We start from the raw sequence: 21,089 nt of genomic DNA, 5'->3' as shown, positions 1-21,089 counted from the left end.
ATTGTCACACTTTATCGACCCTTTATTATGCGATTGAACTGGAGGATGATGCTGCCGGAAATTGAGCACAAAGTGCTCAACAGTTTCCTGATTTATACAGAAAAAAAATCGGCTATTATGTATATATTAATTGTTATTTGTAAAAATAATTAAATAAATAAGAAATAAAAGAAAGAAAACCCGGATAAAAATCAAAAAGAGTTGTAAAAATCTTTCTCTCTATTTTAATATTAAATTTGTGTCAATTTTAACGAGCTGCACACTTTCCTGCTTCCGGTTCCACTGACATTTATTGCAGTTTCAGTAATGAATGCTCCCATCTTTATTCAAATAATTTTGATGATAATAATACTAAAAAGAACCCTATAATAATAACAATCATTAAAAATCAAATTACCAGGCAAATTTGATTACAATCATCTATAATTTTTAAATAAATAATAATGAATTTTTTAATTAAATGTATGCAGAATATAAAATATTTAGTAAATAAAATAAAAATAAAAAAGCATAACAAATGGTAAAAAAATACAAATGCGAAAAAAAATAAAAAGACCGACAAACCCCTTTCCCTTTGGGTACGCAACAAGCGATAGCTTTACGTAACCATGACAACCTTCATCCCCAAGAACCTTTGCAACTTTCAAGCACATTGTCTTCTTTACCGATACAATTACGGATGACATCTTTTTCAATAAAATTTGTTTCAACATACTTTTTGTTTATAATATAGTCTCTTTTTCATTGAAAAAAATCAAGTGCGTCATTCAGATAAATAAATAATGTACAACCTTAGATCATTACTGTATAAAAAAAAAAGAAAGATAACGAAATACATTGATCATTTATGTATTTAAATAAAAAATTTATTGCATCATATTTAATAAAAAAATACTGTCCTCTTTTTTAACAATTAATTAATTTACAAATAAAATGAAAGAAAAGTTCCAGTAGCCTAGGCATAAACGATTCATAAACAATATTCTGAATGACGATTGAATTTTTCTCAGTTAGTTTTGTTCATAAACGTAATAATAACAACGAAAAATAAAAAATTATTATCGTTATATTTATTATTTAATTGTTTTAGTTGAATAGAATTAAATTCAATAATCAAACCATTTTGGTAATTGTAGGAAATCCAGAGTTGAATAAACACTGAGGTTTCAACAGCTCAGCCAAATACCTGTGTCATTTGAAAAGCTAAATGCTGTACTCACGTTCCGAGAAAACAGACACGCGCATTCACTCATAGGATCAATAATCTCATCATTTGCGAACGCATCGATGGCGGTTGTCCTGGAACTCTCGATTCACTTCTCTTCAGTTCATATAATCATAATACATCGTTATGGTGAATAATCTTATTAATTCCTTAATAATCTGTTAAGTATCTTAACTATTCTCCAATTTATGCTAGATTCCAGAAGTTATTGAATTATTTTTTGAACTTCATTAAAGCTTAATCTTTCAACATAGTCAATATCTTCATCAGTCATAGAATATTGTCAAAAAATTGTAATTAATAAATGATATTAGTTATTGATATGGCTTACTCTTCTAGATATAAAGTCAATTTAAATACCTTATTCGATTTTATTTACAACAGAGATCACAGTTTCATCATCATGATAAAAGTATTACCGTCCAATATAGACGTAATTATAAAATAATCAAATATTGATATTGATTAATTTCTGGAATAATATTTCAGTATTAAAAACAATAAAAAGTTATTAGAAATCTATGATAAATTGTTTCTATTATATTTATTTTTTCTACTCCATTGAATTACCTCTTCGTCCACTTCCTTGCTAATAACAGATTTGTTTGTCCTTGTCAATTCAAAGTATTCATTTCCAACTTTTAAATTCAATGCTGCTGGTGCAACCGTGCTCAGCCAGCTAACTAATTTATTATTGCTGAAAGAATACAAAGAATCATTTCTTCATTATAGAAATTTCCTTCTATTGTACACTAATATTACTAGAAGTCTATGAGTTATTAATTTTTTTATTAACATTTAATCTTTTATTGTGAAAATTGTACCTCGTTGATGTATTTTGAAGTAATTCCTTGGACATACAGGGATGAAGGTGAAGAAATATTGTACCGAGAATTGGGTGAATAGCCTGGGATAACTCATTGTACTTTAAAGTTCCTTGAGGGACAAGTTGTTGAGCCTGTTCGACAGTCACTGCATTAATACCAGGAAAATCTGCAAATATCCATATCGTTACTTGTATGTACAACTCTCTCAATCAGTTAAAAATATATTTAATATGAACAAAACTATATTCAAATTAATCCAAATGAAATAAATGTGTATAATCATTATTGGAATGTTTATCGAAGCGTTTTAATATAATTTCAAAATTAATCCAATGATCATTATTATAATTTACAGCTCAAAAAGCAAGGGTTTTCAATACTTTTATCTATATTGAATGGCTATTTACGAAATAATAGATTATCAAGTAAATAATTATAGTAATACTCGTCTTTTTATAAATCACATTTTGGTAATCATTTACAAATAATCTAACAGTCTACTTTAACTTGAAATCAATCTATACTGATTAAAATAATTTTGAATAAATGTATATATGGATGTATGCTTTGTCAGAGTAAGATATAAAAACTCTTTTTTATTTTTAATATTTTTCAATAGTAGATTTATATCTAATGCTTGCAGGCTTTGTTCAATATATACCGACTTTAGAACCAAACAATTCTCATTTAAGCACAGCACTTTGGTGGATTAAGGTCTAGTACCGATCATACCTCCAGTGGGTTAGATATCGAGACAGTAGTCAAGCATTTGAAGATGTCGATGAGTCTATATCAGAAAGATAAAATTAAAGTGATATTTATGTAAGGTAAAATAAAACATACCTGAAATCCACGCATTGAAATATAATACTGGAACGCTATAGCTCATAGACCATAATACATGATGTTCGGTAATCAACGGCATTTCTTGAGTGTTCTGAGCTTCAAAGGGATCCTTAATATTATTGACAAATTCTTCGTTTAATTTATCGATGGATTGAGCTTCGGGATTGATTATAAAATAATCAAAAGGTACAAAGGTTTTGACTTGACGGATTAAATATGCCTGAGCAGGTTTATTCTGTAAAAATATGAAATAAATTAGCTGACACGCGACAAATGAAATCATGAATTTTTTAATTCTTATATATGGAATATATAAACAAAATATCTATAGATTACATTCTATTTACTTTAATTGATTTTTTGTGTTCCTTAATTGATTAAGAAAATTGTATATCTTGGGGATTTCACTTTTAAATTATTCTAATGACTGCTTTATGACGATCTAACAATAATTTTATGAAATTTGAAATATTTTTTCACAGTTAGACTATTATATTATTTAAAAAAAATTAGTCAAACATTTCATTGAGACATAAATATTCTATGTTAATAATCATTCTTACATTATTATTTGTCAAGACTTTTTTTTTGTATAAAACTACTATTGCTATAAATTACTCTGGAAGTATCCAACTTTGAGTGTTTTATTTGTCAAACTCATTAACTTGGTTAATTTTATCAATATTTATTGATATCAATAACAAAATAATTTTTTAACTACTTTTTTTTATAACAACTACGTTTTTTAGAATAAACTTCAATCTTCAATTGCATCTGAGTTTCTCACGCTTTATTCTATAATTACCATAAAAAAGATTAGTTTGATTATTAAAATAGCTAGGAAAGAAGAACTTTTTTATAAAGTGTATTTAATTGAGTAAAAAAAAAAGAAATGATCAATGAAGCATTTCAATAATTTTTTCTCTGATATATCATAATTGTAATGATTGTTAATAAATACTTTATTAAATGATTGTACTTTGTACATCATTCGGGTTAATGAAGTTGAATAGATAATTAAATGCTATGAAACTGATTTTTTTACATTTCTGATTAGTATCTATCGAAAATATACATATGAATGTTTGAAAACATTCATATGCTGCAGTTTTCAACGAGAGTCATTCCTCTATCGATCGAATAGTACCTTGTCACCTCGAAGTTCCCAACTGTCCAAAATTTCATCCGAAACTCGGACAAAACTCTCTGCATTCTCCACAAATTCCTCCCACGTAATAGTTCCAGGTCCATCCATGGGATACCATTACCAAAATTGACTCTCCATTAGCTAGTGAATCCTGCGAAAGATATTTCATTCATTAGAAAACAAGTTGATACATAGATTCACCTGCAAAAGCCGGATAATAATATTTTCATGGCATTGGAAAGAAAATAAATGAAATTAATATGAAAAGCCGATATTAAAATAAACAAAAAATCATTAGAGATAATTTAAATAAATGTATGTTACTTCAAATTTTTATTTGTAACGAGAATTTATCGATTTTGAGAGAAAAATGAAGTGAGAAAGGGGAAGCTGTACACCGAGGAGAACAGCTAGTGTCTCCCTTATTCGGCCCCTCAACGCCTTGTCAATTGTCGACTATTTCACATCGGACATACTCGTGTCACGTCGGGTATCATCGTACCTCCCGCCTTTCCTTATAATCAGCGTCGGTGAAGTGAAATTAGGATTGTGTCAGTGCTGTACACTCAAGTGTTCACATAAACATTTTAACCAATCATAAAACACGTTTACATCAGTAATGTATCAATTAATATTAATTAAACTATTATTAAATAATCACAAAATTAATTGAACTAATAAATTCAACCAAAAGAATAATACATTAAACATGAGCATTAATTTGAGAAAAACTTGCAAAATTGTAGATAATTTTGAGCAATTTTTACGAAAGTGTTTAGTGAAAGTACAATACCAATGAAGAACCGAACTAAGTGATTGTTAGTTAGTTATAGTAATAAATTATCACAAGAAAGTAAATAACAATTATAAATGAAGGTAAAAGATTAGACCTTGGGGAAGAAAATTTGGGACCATGACTGAATAGACACATACCTGAACCTTGGATTAGAATGCGCGCGCATCAAGTACTTGATCTCGAACGCATGCGTAGTAAAATATTAAACGGCGTATAGGCAAGAACGCGTGTCTGTGATTCCAAGTTCTGTGTGTTTTTCGTATCCTCTCTTCACGTTGCCCACGACAAGCTCTGGTAGAAGAGACGAGCGAACAAGTCTGCGAACACACTAGCGTGGCGTGCGCGTCGCGACAACATATCGAGAGTTTTGGAGTACGTGAGGGGTGAAGCGGGGCAGTCGTTGTGTGCACGGCGTCAAAGTGTATATGCTGTGGAGGGTGTACGAGACGAGAGCGGCGGCAGCACGGTGAAGTAAGGTTCGAAGACGAAGTGAAGTGACCAAGAGAGGCGTAACTTAGCTACTGTGACGTGTCAGAGACGCGGATAACGAACAATAGCTAGTGAAGTAGTAATACAAGCGTAAACAATAAACGTACACTTAGTTATTGGCATTGGTTAAAAGTAAGAGAGAAACAAGAAACAACGTGTTGGAAACGTTGGTGAAAAAAAAAGATAGAAAAAGAATAAGAGTTGGTAACTAGGAGCAGCAACTGTCGCCCTCTTCCTCGGTTTCGAGAGCGTCGCCGGGAATCAGCTACTAGTCCTTATCGTCGTCGTCGACGACGTATCCGTGCGATGACGACGCACGTCTGTCCAGCGGAGTTGAACCCGCAAACGAAGCCATGAGGAGCATAGTTGGATCAAATGAGAAAAAGGACAACTGGTACAACAACATACCTGAGTGACGCGTGTGTATACCGGAAAAATCCCTTGTTCCTAGGATTGCATTTTCAACCCGCATAGGCTGCATTACTTGGCAGATTTGAGAAGAGTAACGCTATATTTGACGTTTTCTTTCAGTATTTTTTCCGGGGTGCCCCCTTACGTCTCTTCTCTCAGTGAGACGTAGTATTTGTGCTGGACGTTTACTGGCCCTCGCGCCATTCGAACTATCGTGCCTACACTGGAGAGATTGACAACTCTACAACAATGTACGCGAAGGGAAAGGGGTCGGCAGTACCCTCAGACAGTCAAGCACGAGAAAAGTATGTATTTAATTATAATTATTTATTCATTAATCATTTAATTAGTCATTACCTGATATCCATTGTCTATCAAAGTCAAGTTAATGTTCGTTTTACTGCTCCATTTTTGTTTATTCTTTAGTAGGTGCCGGGTTCATGAGACACGTTCTACTTCCATGCACGCGCATCGTTATCGATGTGCTATTTGTGTTCGATTAGTTTGAAGGAATAGGACGTGTTTGATTAAAATCAACCGGTAAAACATAATAGTTTTATCACAAACATATAAGCGACAAGTAAACCTTGCTGTCATTTCTATAATACACGTGACAGTCGGCAAAGATTGAGCACCCCTGGCTATGTTCCAGATAACCAACTACTAGTATATAAGTCCCTTTCTCCATCCTCTCTTTCTCACGCAAATTGTTCACGTTGTTTTCGCTTCCTTCGGTTCGCCAAGCCGCCCCGTATGCCGTTCCTTCTGTGGTTCAACCATAAGATTCCGTTAGAAGTGACGCTGGGTCGTTGACACTCGTCCGATTAAATGCACTTGAGGCCGAGCGGAAATTATTGGACATTTACCATCAATTCGTGATTGAAAATCCTCACTCTAATTATGCTCATACCATCCTATTCAATTCATAACTTGAAACCGCTGCAAACTAAACTATCATTATTTGTTTCAGGCTTGCTCTGTATGTTTATGAATACTTACTACACGTTGGCGCACAAAAAGCCGCACAAACATTCCTGTCGGAGGTAAATTTTATTTTTAATAAATATTCTCAACTGTTGTTTGTTCATCATTTTCTAACTGCATGCTTAACGAAATCGTTTCACTTATATTACTCCAAAACATTTTTTTTATCATATCTCTTATGAATCTTGGAATATTTATTCTACTAGCTCTATTGTTGTATTACTAATTACAGCTTGCTATTTTTATTATTGTTAGATGACTACTTATGCAATAATTAAAGTTCTAAAGTAAGGAAAAAAAAAATATTCCAAGATCAAATTAATTTTCTCTTTTAATGAAATACTTTTGTTAGAAAGTATTAAAATGTGAATGAGCTTCAAATTGATGAATTTCATTGAAACCCATTTTTTCAGATTCGATGGGAGAAGAATATTACACTTGGCGAACCACCAGGATTTTTACACTCTTGGTGGTGGTAAGTTTGATTATTTGTCTTTATCGAGTTGCTCATATTGACTAAAAATACTAACGATATAAATTTTGCAGCGTATTTTGGGATTTATACTGTGCAGCACCTGAACGACGTGACTCATGTGAACACAGTAGTGAGGCCAAAGCTTTCCATGACTATGTAAGCATTTCATATCGTTTATATTAATAATATTCTACGTTCGGACAATCACATAAAACTGTCTGCGTTTGCATGGTAACTAATAGCTTCTCTATTTTCTAGGGATTTGTAAACAGTGGTTATGGCGTAAATGGAATTACTCACGTAAGTACATGGCTGAAAAATCTAATCCGCATTTGTATCATTTGGAATCAATTGACTATTGATCTGTATTAATATCGTCATCAATTATACTTTGCTTTAACTAATTCATATAAATTTTCGCCGTCACATTATAACAGTTGCAGTTGAATGCATGATGAGCAATAGATTAATTTTCTCAGCTTTTTGGCTAATTGATTTCAATTTATTTGAATACTTAATTAATGTAATTATTTGATTAGCCTATAATTCACTCTTAATTGGTACAATCTTTATTTTTACATTAATTTAACAATATTATATTATATACAATAAGTTATTATATAATTAAGTACTGAAGAATTATTTACTGGTTCATAAAGTCAATTAAATACGCATACTTTATATTATTTCTTGATAGTTTGAGTTGCACAAATGAATTAATTTTGTACCATTTAGGTGTTAAAATTATTTTCAAATATAGAAAACAAAAAAAAAATTATTTTCTATGAAATTGCAACTGTTTAACTAAAAAATGATTACAGAATGCTGGACCAGCACCATCTCCACTTGGGCAGTTGCCACCAAATGATGGCATGCCTGGTGCCCCGATGCCCCCTGGATTCTTTCCAGTAAGTTATCATCAATTACTATTTCTAAAACTTGAACTCTTAAACCTCCTCGCATTTCTGTCCTTTCAATTACAATCAAATCAATTTTATTTACTATATTGAATCACATGTTTTATCAAAATATTTATTATTTAAATGATTGGGGGCTCACGTAAATCAAACTTTATGAACTTTTTTAAAGAAAAATTCAGATTCATTTCATATGTCTCAACTCAAAATAATTTCACATTTGTCATCTTTATAATTCGATGCTTGTGATGAAATTTTAATGGGTCATCTGATCACCGACATGCAATTAAGCTTATTTCTTCATACGATGCACGTTGTATATAAGTGTGAATGTTTCGTCATTCTGGGGAACGCGAAAACAATCAAGATCTATGGTATTAATTAATAATTATGAATCATATCAATAGAAGCTTGATTATTTGTTTAAATCAAATATTTTTTCCTATTAGTATTTGAAATACAACTTTTCTTTAGGATTTTTTCATTGAAATTATACTTTGTCTATATATACTTATTCATACATATATTATTATTATTATTATTATTATTATTATTATTATTATTAATTAATCAACTATTTATACCTAGTTAGAGATACACTTGATTCAAATCTTACTCATAAAGAGTAACGAACTTTTGATGTTGCTCGAGTAACGAGAATGAGTCGTCGTAGCTTATTTAATTAATAAACTACACCTGCTAGATGATATTATCACATACATTTACTGATTATTAAATATTTAGGATTATGTTGAGACCTAGTACTCTAGGAGACAGGCTGTAGACCTTTATTCAAATTATTGAATGAAAAATTGGCATTAAATGACAATGATCATATAATTATTTATGTTGGATTGATTGTTAATAATTATGAATGTAGAGTTATGTGTTAGGATCAGTTTTGAAACAAGTGTAAATTCCAAAGTCTTGTGTCATGCTTGACTACACTATTTGATATTTATTTTTCTTTGTTATGTACCTGACTCGTATATGTGCACTTGTCAATCACTTTATTATTTTACTTCTTTGCTATATGGAATCAAAATAGGAATATTTTTAAACCGACGGTTTTTTAGACTTTATTATTAGATTAGTTTTCACACTATAGTCATGTAGAAGCCAGTTCCTATTCGTACACTATTCTTTACTAGAAAAAATTTACAAAATAAATCCTAAAATTTTTCTTTTATCAACATTAGAACTAATTGTTTTTATAAAGAAATATGTAAAATAATTTTTTAACTTAACAATTATAAAACTTTATTGTTGTTTATTGAAGCGTTAAAAGCAATAATTAAGTAAATTTTTTCTTAAATAATTAGTTTCAAATAAAGGTCAAATTTTCAATGTTACTTTAAATCTTGAACAGCCTTCCTAGAGTCTAGATCATAAACTTGGTATGTCAATAAATGACAGGAAAATTTCAGATAATTTCTTGAATTCGATTTAATCATTTATAAGTATAAACATTGAACATATTTAAAAAAAAAATAAGTTTGAATATCAAAAAAATTGATTTACTGTTGACAGGATTTGCATAAAATGTTGCTTGCTCGGTTCTTTATGTCAAAGGTCAGCAAAATGTACAGTTAGATAATAATGATACGTGAAATAATTGATTCAACCTAATTTAACTGTACATTTTCTGCATTCTTATCTATATTATATCGAGGTATATTAAATGAAACAAAATCGAGTATTTATTTGAATGTACAAAAAAAATATGACATTTCAATTCGATAACGAAAAGACCTCGAAATAATTCAATGGTTTTCCCAATAATCAAACATTTTTGTCAAAAAGAAAAAATAGAACAAAACCTTCTTGCAATAAATAACTCATTTTACATAAATATTTGAATATGAATTATTTGATATTTCAAAATAAACTATTATTAATTATTTTTTGCAAGTTGGTTATGCAATTGTGTATGTAATATTTAGCATAAATTCAAGCTACTAAATTTTGACCTAAGGAATTTTTAACACAATCATTTTACCCCAAGCCTTCTAGTATATAGTTGTTGCCTGGATCGCAATGTTGCTACATGTCTGTCGTTTGCATTGCTTGTTGCAGAACAACTCGACAATGCGACCATCTCCGCCCACACACCCCTCATCACAGCCATCTCCCCAGCACCCCCAGCCACCCCCGCCCCCACACTCGCAGATGATGTCCACTCAGGTAAGCCTCATTCAACACATACACTCATTCACTCATTGACTAATCATTCGTCACTTTCCAACCATTTTATCGCATAGACATTAAGACCGGTACATTATTCGTTTTCTAACTTGCTTCTTATCTTTTAATAACACATATTTTTTTGTATGCACTTGAAAACTTCTTTTAATGCACTGAAGAAAAATTTTTAGCTATTTAAAACTTAACAGTACGTGTTATTCCTTTATTTCCTTCGAATATTAATTCAAATTTGGTATTGTTGCATAAATTAACATCAAACTTAGTGCACTTATTAGTTAAGAATTTATAAAAAATATATCGATAATTATTATTATATTTTTGTTACAACATTATTTTATTCTTATCGTAATCGTAAAGATCTTATGTTAATAGAATAATCTAATTAGAACAAATTATTTCTAGTAACTTCAATAAAAAAAAATCATTCTATATAATATTCGTTTATTAATAAACAAAATTTTTCCTTCAGTGTTGAAGTAAATCGCGTGAGCATGAATTAAAAATACTAAATAATTCATTAAAAAGTTCTATCAATTTTTGTCCATTACTACTACTGACCGATCTCGCCATTTTTCAAAGATTAATGTATGAAGATTCACATTGCATGACAATGTTATCGATTCAAATTTTACGACACACTTTACCTAGTCTAACTGACAATTATTGGAAAAATACAATATTCTTTGTTGTTTTTTGTTTTACTGTCTCCTTGATCTAACAAAACTTCATTAGATTATCACTAGACTAGACTATGATCATTTTATAAATTATTACACTGTACATTATTTAGAATATCCTGATGAAGGTAAGATACTTTATACGGCTTTTGTGCATTAACGCTAACATTATATACCATCGATGCTTATCATTAATATGTAAGCGTGAAAGGTAAGACTGGAACATGATGATTCCAGCGTTAAATTAACCAATTCTTGCATTGTTCACATTAAATTAAAAATTCGCATCTTGCCCCTGCGATATCCTAAACCTATTTCTTTTAACAGAAATCTACTTTATATTAATGTAAAAAATGATAGAATATTGCATATAGACTTATTAGAATGTCAGTTATTTAACATTAAACATCATGTAAAATACGCGAATAATATGAATTTAGATAATCATTTCTCTTAAAGCGTAAAATTGCACAATTTGCCAACTAATCATTTGGTAGTTAATCATTGAGTTTCTCATGAAATTAATCATTCAATGTGGCTTGATTTGTTGGTTAATATTATAAGTGAAATTTATTGTTACAGTTTATGCCCAGATATCCTGCAGGACCTAGACCAGGTGTTCGTATGCCTCAAATGGGAAATGATTTCAATGGAGTAAGTATTTAAGCTAATTTTTGTATAAAGAATTATTAAAAATAAACAACACATATTCGTAAAAAATTGAAGTAAATTAAATGTATTTAAATGTAGTTGAAATGAATTTATATTTCAAAATTGGAACATTTTACAAGTCTGTGTTATTTATTGATATTTATTCATTGACAATGATAAATAATGATTAAGCTCAACGATTGATTGATTACATTTTTATGGATGCTCCGTTTATTACAGCCGCCAGGTCAACCGATGATGCCAAATAATATGGATCCAACTAGACAAGGTAAATAATTCTGATTATTGAGTTTATATTTTCTTCTTTTACGTATTGGCAAGCATATTAAAAAAAGAATGATTTAGTCGCATGAGTATCGAAAAATTAAAAATAATAATATTAATATTAATAATAAAATAATTAATGAAAATAATATTCATAATTGAGAACAAAATTCGATTGAAAAGATATAAAAAATTGCACAGCAAAATATTGATTTTTAGTACATAATTTATTTACATACGAAGGATTGGATTGCTGTGATATGGAATGGATTGGTTTTATAAAATGTCTAGTTAACGACAGTGGTATAATTATACAAAAGTAAAGAGTGAACTTGTATCTAAAGAAATTTTCATGAGATTTAGTGAGTTTTGAAAAAAAAAAAAATTAACATAAAAAATATTGCAATTAGAATACTACTGTTAAATAACTAGGCTTTGCTGCCATCAACTTGACCTTACTATACCTACCTGCCGTACTAATGTGTGCTCTTGTGTTCCTCAGGCGAAGCTGGAGAGTTTGTAGGGTGGCAAGGTAGGAAGCAACCCAGCAACCGAATCACACTCATATTTTATATAGTCAAGCCTACCTCTTATTTTCTCCTCTTCTGCCTTTTATAATTATTATTACATTTATAGTCATTATCATATTATTTATTTATTCGTTAAAGTCAATAGCACTGGCTTTCTTTTATCGATTTATTCACTTTCCTGAGGATAGATACATTAGTCTGTTGCGCACATCATTAGTACATGACACACAAGTCTATTTAAAAAATTTATCTTCTCAATATTATTGTGGAAAAACACTTGAAACAAATACTCATTGCTTTTTATTATAATTCTTATCATTATTCGTAAGCTTCATCATTATTTTACCTTCAAAATGAAGCACAAATAATTCTAAATTTTGATTCGTTCCTAAAAAATTAATAAAAATAATTTATTTTGTCATTAATATTAACAACAAGCCAGAGAAGTTGCTTAAAAGCTTCTAATTCATAATACCTACTAATCTGCTTACTAAAAGTTTTCTCGATTTTTTTAAAAATCTTTTACTTTTTAAGATAAGGTTGTACTTAATGTAAAGCATGGTATAAGCTTTAAATGTTGAATAAGAACTCTGGCAATTTATTTATTTTTTTTATGCAAAAGAGATGAATTTTATCTCTTGAAGTTTTTAAAAATACTAGTAAGCTTTATTGTTTTAAAAATAATATATATATAAGTTGTGGATTTGGTCACGCTTCAAATTTAATCATTAAAAAACAATTTAGCGTCATAGTATTAACATAAATTCATTACTGTGTAGCCCTGCATTGATGTCTTGTCGATTTATATATTAATAGAATTTTTGTCTATAGGACCACCGGGTATGAATCCCATGAATCCACGAATGAATCCACCCCGTGGACCAACAATGGGACCAATGGGTCCTGGAAATTATGGTCCAAGTATGAGAGGACCACCACCAAATAGCAGTTTAGGTCCAGGAGGACCTGGTGGTCCTGGAATGCCTCCTATGAGTATGGCAGGACCTGGAAGACCCCAATGGCAGCCAAATACATCAACAGTAAGATTTAATTTTTTACTAGAAATTGTTAAAAACAAATTTTAAACATAAAACTATTTTTAAAAAGATTGTAACTTTAAACAAAAAACATTAATTAATAATAATTTCATTTTTTTAGCCTATGAACTATTCTTCATCATCCCCTGGTAATTATGGTGGACCACCAGGTTCGACAGGACCCCCAGGTCCCGGTACGCCGATAATGCCAAGTCCACAAGACAGTAGCAATAGTGGTGGTGAAAATATGTACACAATGATGAAACCAGTACCTGGAGGCAACATGCCTGGTGTAAGTAACACATAAATATTAAATTGATGAGTTGCTTAATGAACATTTATGTCTCCATTAATGTTCAACGCATAAAAAGACGTTAATGGTAATGATCGTTCTTCTGACGATTTACGATAGTCAAGTTCTTTTTACGATTCTATTATCAACTCATCAAACAAGTATAGTTTCATAAAAGCCAATTATTTTATAAAAACTTAAACATTGTAGGATTTTCCAATGAGTGGAGGACCAGAAGGTGGACCAATGGGTCCAATGGGACCCAATACAATGGGTCCAGTATTAAATGGTGATGGTCTTGATGGTATGAAAAATAGCCCAGCTAATGGAGGCCCCGGTACACCAAGAGAAGACAGTGGCAGTGGCATGGGTGATTATAATCTAGGTGGTTTTGGTGGTCCAGGTGAAAACGTAAGTATCAGCAGGTTCTCTTTTAATCTTTGATCAATTTGCATTTGCAATCAATTCACAATCCACGTCTTACGTACCGTGTAGAGTTTAATCCGCATGCAGAAAAATACTATTTAAAAAAAATTCATTACATAACAATTATTACTTACATTATTGAGGAGTTAACTCTTTTGTCATTTGGTGTAAAAACAATTTCTTTTATCAATCTTATTGACTTACAGCCACAAGCTTAAGTTTTAAAGTTTATTAATAATTATTGATAATTATGTGACTATTGAAGACAAAAATTACTTAAAAAATGAACTCTATTTTCTGAGATCGATTGGGTATTTAAGTTAGAGTACTTTTAATGGTACTCATTTTTATTTTAGTAATTTTTTAAAATTTTAAATCTAGTCAATAATTATTTATCGTTTAGGTAATGATCTCTTTATTCTACATTATGGGTAAAACTATGAAACAGAATTATAAGATTTATTTGATAAAGAGAATTGAATACACAATCGATACTCAATTAAATTATATCTATTAAAACAAAATAATTAAGTAAAAACAACTTTCCCTCGCGATAGTTATAATTATTCCGGGTATTTATTATTTAAAGTAACTGCATACGTGTACGTTCTGTATTCTCGACAGTTTTTTTAAATGAAATCGCCTTGGATCCAGCTACGAGCTCATAGGCATCGTAAACTACCCGATTATACAGAAAGAGGAAGGAATCAACGCGAATTATCTACTGTTAAGCATGTTTACATATAAATCTGCACAGTATGATTGAAAAGTAATTAATAAAAATCAAACATATAGAAAAAATATAAAATAGAAAACATATAGAGAAAATAAAAAAAATAGAAAAAAAAATATTAAATACTTTGTCTTTCGTGACGAGTTTTATTTAAGATCGATGACAGTGTTCGTGAATACATGGTTATTGTTCACTAAAAATAATCCTTAAATCCGAGATGGTACTGAGATTTTATAACGATGATGATGATAATGATAATTATTATTATTATTTAAATGCCACTATCGCCATATAATGTATATGCTTTGCTAATACTCACAAGGTTGCATTTTTTTATTATTTTACTACATATGTTTAGTACTATGCTCAGATATTAGATTTTAATTCAACAAATAACGATAGTTAACGCGAACTTTAATTTATATTTATTAAAAGAAAAAGAAAATCATTGATTTATTGATGATAAAATGATAGTGCCTGAAAGTTAAAAGAAGGCTGTTTATTCATAGCTGTTTGCCACTGTGATTTGGTTGCATAATTGCCAAATTCTTTTTTATATTCGTGTCCCTTTTATCACATAGTTTTAATGATTTATTATTATCATTATTATTATAGTTATTATTATAATTATTATATTGTTATCTCTATTATTATTATTCTTATTGCTATTATTAATACTATTATTATTTTTATTATTATTACAATTATTTTTTATTATTACATTATTGCCAACAGGTTTGTCCTTCTATTATTGAGCAAATGAAAAAAATTTCTTTAAGGAAATCCACTGTTTCATTTTGAAATTAAGTAAAAGATTGAAAATATTTTTTAAAATAAAAATCTAAAGTTCTAGTCGTCTTTAATGCTTTAAAACAAATAAATAAATATCAGCGATCCAGAATAAAATGTTCAACTTTTTTTTTAAAGTTCAGTAGATAGACAAGTCTAGTTGGCAGCAAATCGAGTCCCTCCAATTTTTTGCTCATTATGTATAAAAAGTAAATAGTGCACCCGTTTATTATTCGGGATCACACGTTTAGTAATCGGCAACATGTACGTATCGCAATTCCTAGTGGATCTGATATTCATTTTCGCGATTACGATTCTATTGAAAATCTTAAATCTTGCCGCTTAATCAATTGCTCAATTATTATGAAATAAAAACAAACTAATGAACATTATTATTTTTAATATTAATTAATACATTTAATTTTACGGTTTAAAGTACAACTAACGTGCGACTGACCTCCGTAAGGAGATCGAGCTGTGTTTCTTGTCTACTCAGTCATGTTTGTATATCATTATAAGTTTGAAATAACTTTATACTATATTTAATAATTAATTAATTAATTATTGCTTGATGATAACGTTTTTATTTCTAAAAATTAATATTTATTTCGGGTTATCGTGGAGAGTAAAACAAAATTGATACTAGATATTATTATTGCTAAGTAATGCAAGCTAATTAATTACTTACATGATATTTTTGATAAATATTTATAACAATGTACATAGTATTTTTATAAATATTTTTTGTTTAACAGCATGAACTGACTTAGCTAACTTAATTGATTTTAATTAAACTCTATTAACATTTGTTTTAATAAACAAGTTTTTAAATAATTATATTATTAACAAATAAAATTTTTCACTTTATTACTCACTATATACAGTAAATATTATTTTAAAATATAAACAGTGTATATAGTTTATAAAAACAAAATTTAAATTGTAAATTTTTAACTATGATATTGTTTAATTATCCTGTTCATATGAAGAACAGGTAATTGATGATTTGTATGCGTTAAAAGATAAACATTTTTGTTCGCGATAAACCACGAGGTATTGCGAGGTATAATAAAACGTTGCCGGATTTTCAATCAAGTACTTGAAAAATAGTAAGAGGAATGTTATAAAAAAAAAAGTGAAGCGTTACTATTTTTGTATTCTTATAAGACTCGTAGACAATGTGAGTACTGGACCTTGATAAAATGATGATATTTAATATAATAGCAGATTTGAGAAGCAATTAATAATAATTAAAACTCATAAAAATAATTATAAAAAATCTATCGAAATAATTAACAATAAAGTATAAAGCTATTGATTGATTGAAGAAATTTTTAAATATCAATCAAACAAAATATGAAATAAAATAAAATATTAAATAGTCCATCCGTCCGCAGGTGATTATAGGTCAGTACCAGACTATGCTGTGCTGCTATTACTTACAATTAACGATAAATTCAAATATTTATATAAATAGAAGTGTCTTATGTAAAATAATATTTAAAAAGCTCGCGTTAAAGTACGGACTTTTGGACTGGCAATGTGTAAACTTTTTTCCAATCATAGTTTTTTATTTTTCTTTTTTGTTTTTATAAAAAGAATTGAAACAATGCAAAATAGTTATTTTTTATTCATTTGATGAAGACTGATTTTAATATACGAATATATTTTCATATAAAAAATGATTTGAAAACAATTTCAAAAAATTTTAACTCATCAACAAGTCAGTCTAAAAATTCGTTAATAAGCTCGCGTTCATGAGGAATATTTTTTTTTAATATCTGAGGTTTCAACTTAAAGAGACTTAATATACTCGACGTCGAAGGTACGCTTACGTTCCAAGATTCACCGTGATTTGAAGTCATTTAACTATAAATTGATGGTTTTAAAATACTCGATATTATTATCTAATATTATTATCAGCTATTTGTTTAATTAGTAAATTATTTAGATGTTGATTAAATAAGGTAATAATTTTTTATAAATCTTGAAATGTAAACGCACTTGTTTAAACATTAAAATACCGTTTACTCAATTACTCCCAAGTTGTAAGCTATATTACGCCTGATTAAGTAATTTAAAAATATGCCTACGCTAAGGGAGATCGAGACAATAAATGTAATCCTGTTACACTGAGACTACTGCGTTTTTTTTCTTTTTTTCATTTATAACCTTCAGGGTGTTGCCTACTGCAGTATTCATATATAACTATCGTCGTTTATTTCGCGTATATTTATGAATATAATTTATTTATTTATTCATTGTTCGTTAAATGCATTTTGTGTTTCACGACGTCACGTAATCATCCCTTCGACCTCAATTATTTTAATTCTCCAAGGATCCATTCCTTTAACTCTGAGTCTACAATTTTTTTTTTTTTAAGGATATTGTGAATTATTTTTTTTTCATCATGAAATTTTTTATTCACAATTTCCTGTTTTATATTTTTTTAAAATGATCAATTAATATAAAATATCCTTTCCTAATCATTTCTAAAATTGCGGAACGCATGAAACATGTTTTGCATTGTATTAATTAATATTAAAAATTGCGACGTCGATTATAACATAATTCTTTACTTTGAAAATAAATCTGATAGCTGTATATGGTACTAGACTGTACTGACCTGTAGCACATGGATGCGTGAGTCGAATTAAGATTGTGGATTGCGAATTAGCAAATTGTTTATTAATCAAAACCAAAAAAAAAAAAAAATCATAATAGTTAAATTAAAAAAAAGGAACCTAAAAATGTCGAATGACATTATTAGGTTGAAATAATCATACATTTAATTAATCATCGTTTTTTTTTCATAAATTGACAATTTTTTCAATTCAGTGAGGTGTGCGTGCGTGGGAAGGGAAGTAGGCCGCCTCTAATGAAAGGCACAAAATTATTTTATCGCACTTTCTATCGTCCATGTGTTGTGGGTCAGAGCACCCTGAAAAATGTCACAAATATCCTAAGAAATATCCTAGAAATAACATTAACCTGGTCAATAGAATTTTTTTAATCTTTTATTATAAAGCCCAACCCCACCGACGCACCATCACCGCACCTAGCACGCATCCACCACGGTGTGTGGCACAAAAAGTCTATTTATTAACATTTAACAATTCTATTCAAGATCAAAGGACTTTAATTAATCTCACTTTCATTTTATTTTATCATTTTACATTTTATTTTTTTTTTTCTTTTTTGAGAACAAATTACTTTTTTTTAATCACTTTACATTCACACACTATTTTTTGCAGACATTTTTGCTTGTAATTTTAATTTTTTTTTTTGTATTAATTAATTAATTGAAAAAAAAAAAAAAAAATTACTTCCTTTGATAATACAAAAAATGAATCCAATGGAAAGTGATAGAATATTTTATTTAAAAAAAGTAGAAAAATATTCATATATTAATTAAAAATAATAAATTCTTGATTAGTAAAATATTATAAATAGATATTTAGTAAAGAAATCTTTATAATAGAAGTTATCCTTTGCACTTGAATAAAATAGAACATTGAACAATAAAAAAGCATTAAAAGAAAAAAATAGTACCATTTACCATGAGTGGGTGTGATGCTCAACGACTTACGTGTAACCGGCCTGGTGTTGGTTGGTTCGCAGGATCAGAACGAGTCAGCAGCCATTCTCAAGATCAAGGAAAGCATGCAGGAGGAGGCCAAGAGGTTTGAGAAGGATTCAGATCATCCAGATTATTTCATGCAATAACTCTCCCCGAGTAATTGGAATTCGCAACTCGGCTAAAGAATTTTGCGACAGAAATATGTGTTTGAACGAGATTTTGTCTTTTGTCTTTTTAAAATCATGTTTATATCTCGTGAGTAACATATAAACCGTTCGTCCCTATTCCTTATTTCTCACTCTTCCTAAGGAATTTTTCTTTCTTTTACTCCGTTACAAAGTCTTCAAAACCAAAGGAAAGGTGATGATCGTCAAGCTTTCGTGAAATTCTCTTGTCGTGTTTAAATCAATTTTTCTAGGACAATCGAAATATTTGTATACGTACAAAAATTATTTTACAAGGGTAAATGTACGTAGTTAAAAATAAAGATTGTCTAATATATCAAAAAGAAGAGAATCACTTTATGAGAAAGGAGAGTGAAACAAAGAAACAAAAACAAAAAACCAAAACGCACGAAATGGGATTTATTAAAGTTGGCATCAATTAAATGACGTTACTATGGACTAATAAAAGTATCTACACATTTGACATGTGTAAATATATCAATGATAGTGATGTTTAATTACTCAGGATTGTCAGCAGGATTCTCCATGGTTGCTAAAATAAAAGTGACAACGTATGAAATTGTTTGATAAAAAAAATTAGGCCAGTTTCTGCGATTAATCGCATTTTACAACGGCGTTTGTTGTCAATTGTGTTAATTTATACCGTTTTATTTGAAAACTTTAAATTATAAATTAAATTAACGGTATGAATGCGAGTTGATAACAAGAGAATAATAAAATTAAATGTAATGAAAATGTTTAAAGCGCAAAATATTGCGAACGAATCATTGTAATCGCGACGAGATGAATAAAGTATTGAAAATGACTCGAGGAATATGAAATTTTAAAAATATGTAATTAGTTACATAAAATAAATAATATTCGATTTTCTACTGATTTTAATAGGAATTAACTTTTAAAAAAATTCTTAAATAAAATAAACTATTTAGAAAAAGATGAATTAACATTAAATTAAATAATCAAATAGGACTTGCCGTCCAATCATGATTACTTTTTCCTCGAGTCATGGCTTAAATACGCGCAATAATTGAAAAAGAGCAAATTTATTGAATATGAGCGCGTACCTCACGCATTCTTTGAATTCACGCATAATTAATGACATAATTGTAGGTATTCTGTATGAGTATAGCAACAGTAGCGTAAACAATAATAATTATAATTAAAAATTAAGATAAAAAATAAATGTCATCTATCCTATACCAAAAATCGTTAATATTTCATTTTAATATCATAGTAATTTGTTATTAATACATGGTAAGTATTTATTTTTAATAATTATTATTATAAAAAGTATTTTTTAATACTAGAATTTGCAATTCATGATTTATTTAATTACACTTTAACTTCTCATTTGCTATGAAAAAAAAAAATTAAAATCTGCTTGAAATTTGATAATCTTCAGAAGAAAAATGTTCTTTCATTTAGAACTTAGAATAATGAATAGTATAATTAATATTAATAAGTTGGTGTCTTCAAGAGACTCAGTATGAGGACAATAATGTAGTATAGGATGAAAAGTATATGATTAAAAAAAAGAAGGGGTATATAAGGTCAGAGGAAAGAGGGGCGAAGCGTGCTTATC

General features: G+C 29.1%; 2 protein-coding genes across 11 annotated transcripts; one reads left to right on the top strand and one right to left on the bottom strand.

The window, feature by feature from the left end:
* Positions 1-879: 879 nt before the first annotated feature.
* On the bottom strand, positions 880-5,111 carry Atg10 (Autophagy-related 10). 7 transcript variants are annotated; one of them, XR_004690395.1, is made up of 7 exons: positions 4,979-5,111; positions 4,046-4,196; positions 2,896-3,133; positions 2,050-2,218; positions 1,796-1,922; positions 1,586-1,697; positions 880-1,486 (listed from the first exon to the last, which is right to left on the bottom strand). XR_004690395.1 is itself a non-coding variant. In XM_035084306.1 (6 exons), the coding sequence occupies exons 2-6, from the start codon at positions 4,151-4,153 to the stop codon at positions 1,674-1,676; spliced, it is 666 nt and encodes a 221-aa protein (XP_034940197.1). In that variant the 5' UTR covers positions 4,154-4,196; positions 4,979-5,111; the 3' UTR covers positions 880-1,673. The 7 variants fall into 7 exon arrangements, 5 of the variants coding, with proteins under 5 accessions (XP_034940197.1, XP_034940198.1, XP_034940199.1 ...); XR_004690396.1 differs by having other exon boundaries at positions 880-1,321; XM_035084306.1 differs by having other exon boundaries at positions 880-1,697.
* Positions 5,112-5,592: 481 nt separating this feature from the next.
* Positions 5,593-20,713, top strand: Ssdp (Sequence-specific single-stranded DNA-binding protein). Of its 4 annotated transcripts, XM_035084301.1 has the most exons (15): positions 5,593-5,749; positions 5,862-6,046; positions 6,712-6,784; positions 7,139-7,200; positions 7,272-7,356; positions 7,459-7,500; positions 8,022-8,108; positions 10,194-10,301; positions 11,582-11,653; positions 11,891-11,939; positions 12,438-12,467; positions 13,297-13,505; positions 13,624-13,794; positions 14,005-14,205; positions 19,364-20,713. In XM_035084301.1, the coding sequence occupies exons 2-15, from the start codon at positions 5,991-5,993 to the stop codon at positions 19,466-19,468; spliced, it is 1,350 nt and encodes a 449-aa protein (XP_034940192.1). In that variant the 5' UTR covers positions 5,593-5,749; positions 5,862-5,990; the 3' UTR covers positions 19,469-20,713. The 4 variants fall into 4 exon arrangements, with proteins under 4 accessions (XP_034940192.1, XP_034940195.1, XP_034940196.1 ...); XM_035084304.1 differs by lacking the exon at positions 19,364-20,713 and adding an exon at positions 14,845-15,069 and having other exon boundaries at positions 5,593-6,046; XM_035084305.1 differs by lacking the exon at positions 10,194-10,301 and having other exon boundaries at positions 5,593-6,046.
* Positions 20,714-21,089: the final 376 nt, after the last annotated feature.

The sequence above is a fragment of the Chelonus insularis genome, unplaced genomic scaffold (genome assembly GCF_013357705.1).
Source record: "Chelonus insularis isolate UGA/USDA-ARS -01 unplaced genomic scaffold, ASM1335770v1 contig_384_pilon, whole genome shotgun sequence".
NCBI lineage: Eukaryota > Metazoa > Arthropoda > Insecta > Hymenoptera > Braconidae > Chelonus > Chelonus insularis.
Note: the sequence above shows the minus strand (reverse complement) of the source record. Positions and strands in the feature narration are given on the sequence as shown.

Excerpts from the sequence above, each read along its gene's own strand:
- Ssdp (XM_035084301.1), top strand. The coding sequence starts at position 5,991 with ATGTACGCGAAGGGAAAGGGGTCGGCAGTACCCTCAGACAGTCAAGCA. Across the intron at positions 13,506-13,623 it reads GGCAGCCAAATACATCAACA|CCTATGAACTATTCTTCATC; the intron begins GTAAGATTTAAT and ends TCATTTTTTTAG. Across the intron at positions 14,206-19,363 it reads TTGGTGGTCCAGGTGAAAAC|GATCAGAACGAGTCAGCAGC; the intron begins GTAAGTATCAGC and ends GTTGGTTCGCAG.
- Atg10 (XM_035084306.1), bottom strand. The coding sequence starts at position 4,153 with ATGGATGGACCTGGAACTATTACGTGGGAGGAATTTGTGGAGAATGCA. Across the intron at positions 3,134-4,045 it reads GGGAACTTCGAGGTGACAAG|AATAAACCTGCTCAGGCATA; the intron begins GTACTATTCGAT and ends ATATTTTTACAG. Across the intron at positions 1,923-2,049 it reads CTTCAAAATACATCAACGAG|CAATAATAAATTAGTTAGCT; the intron begins GTACAATTTTCA and ends GTATTCTTTCAG.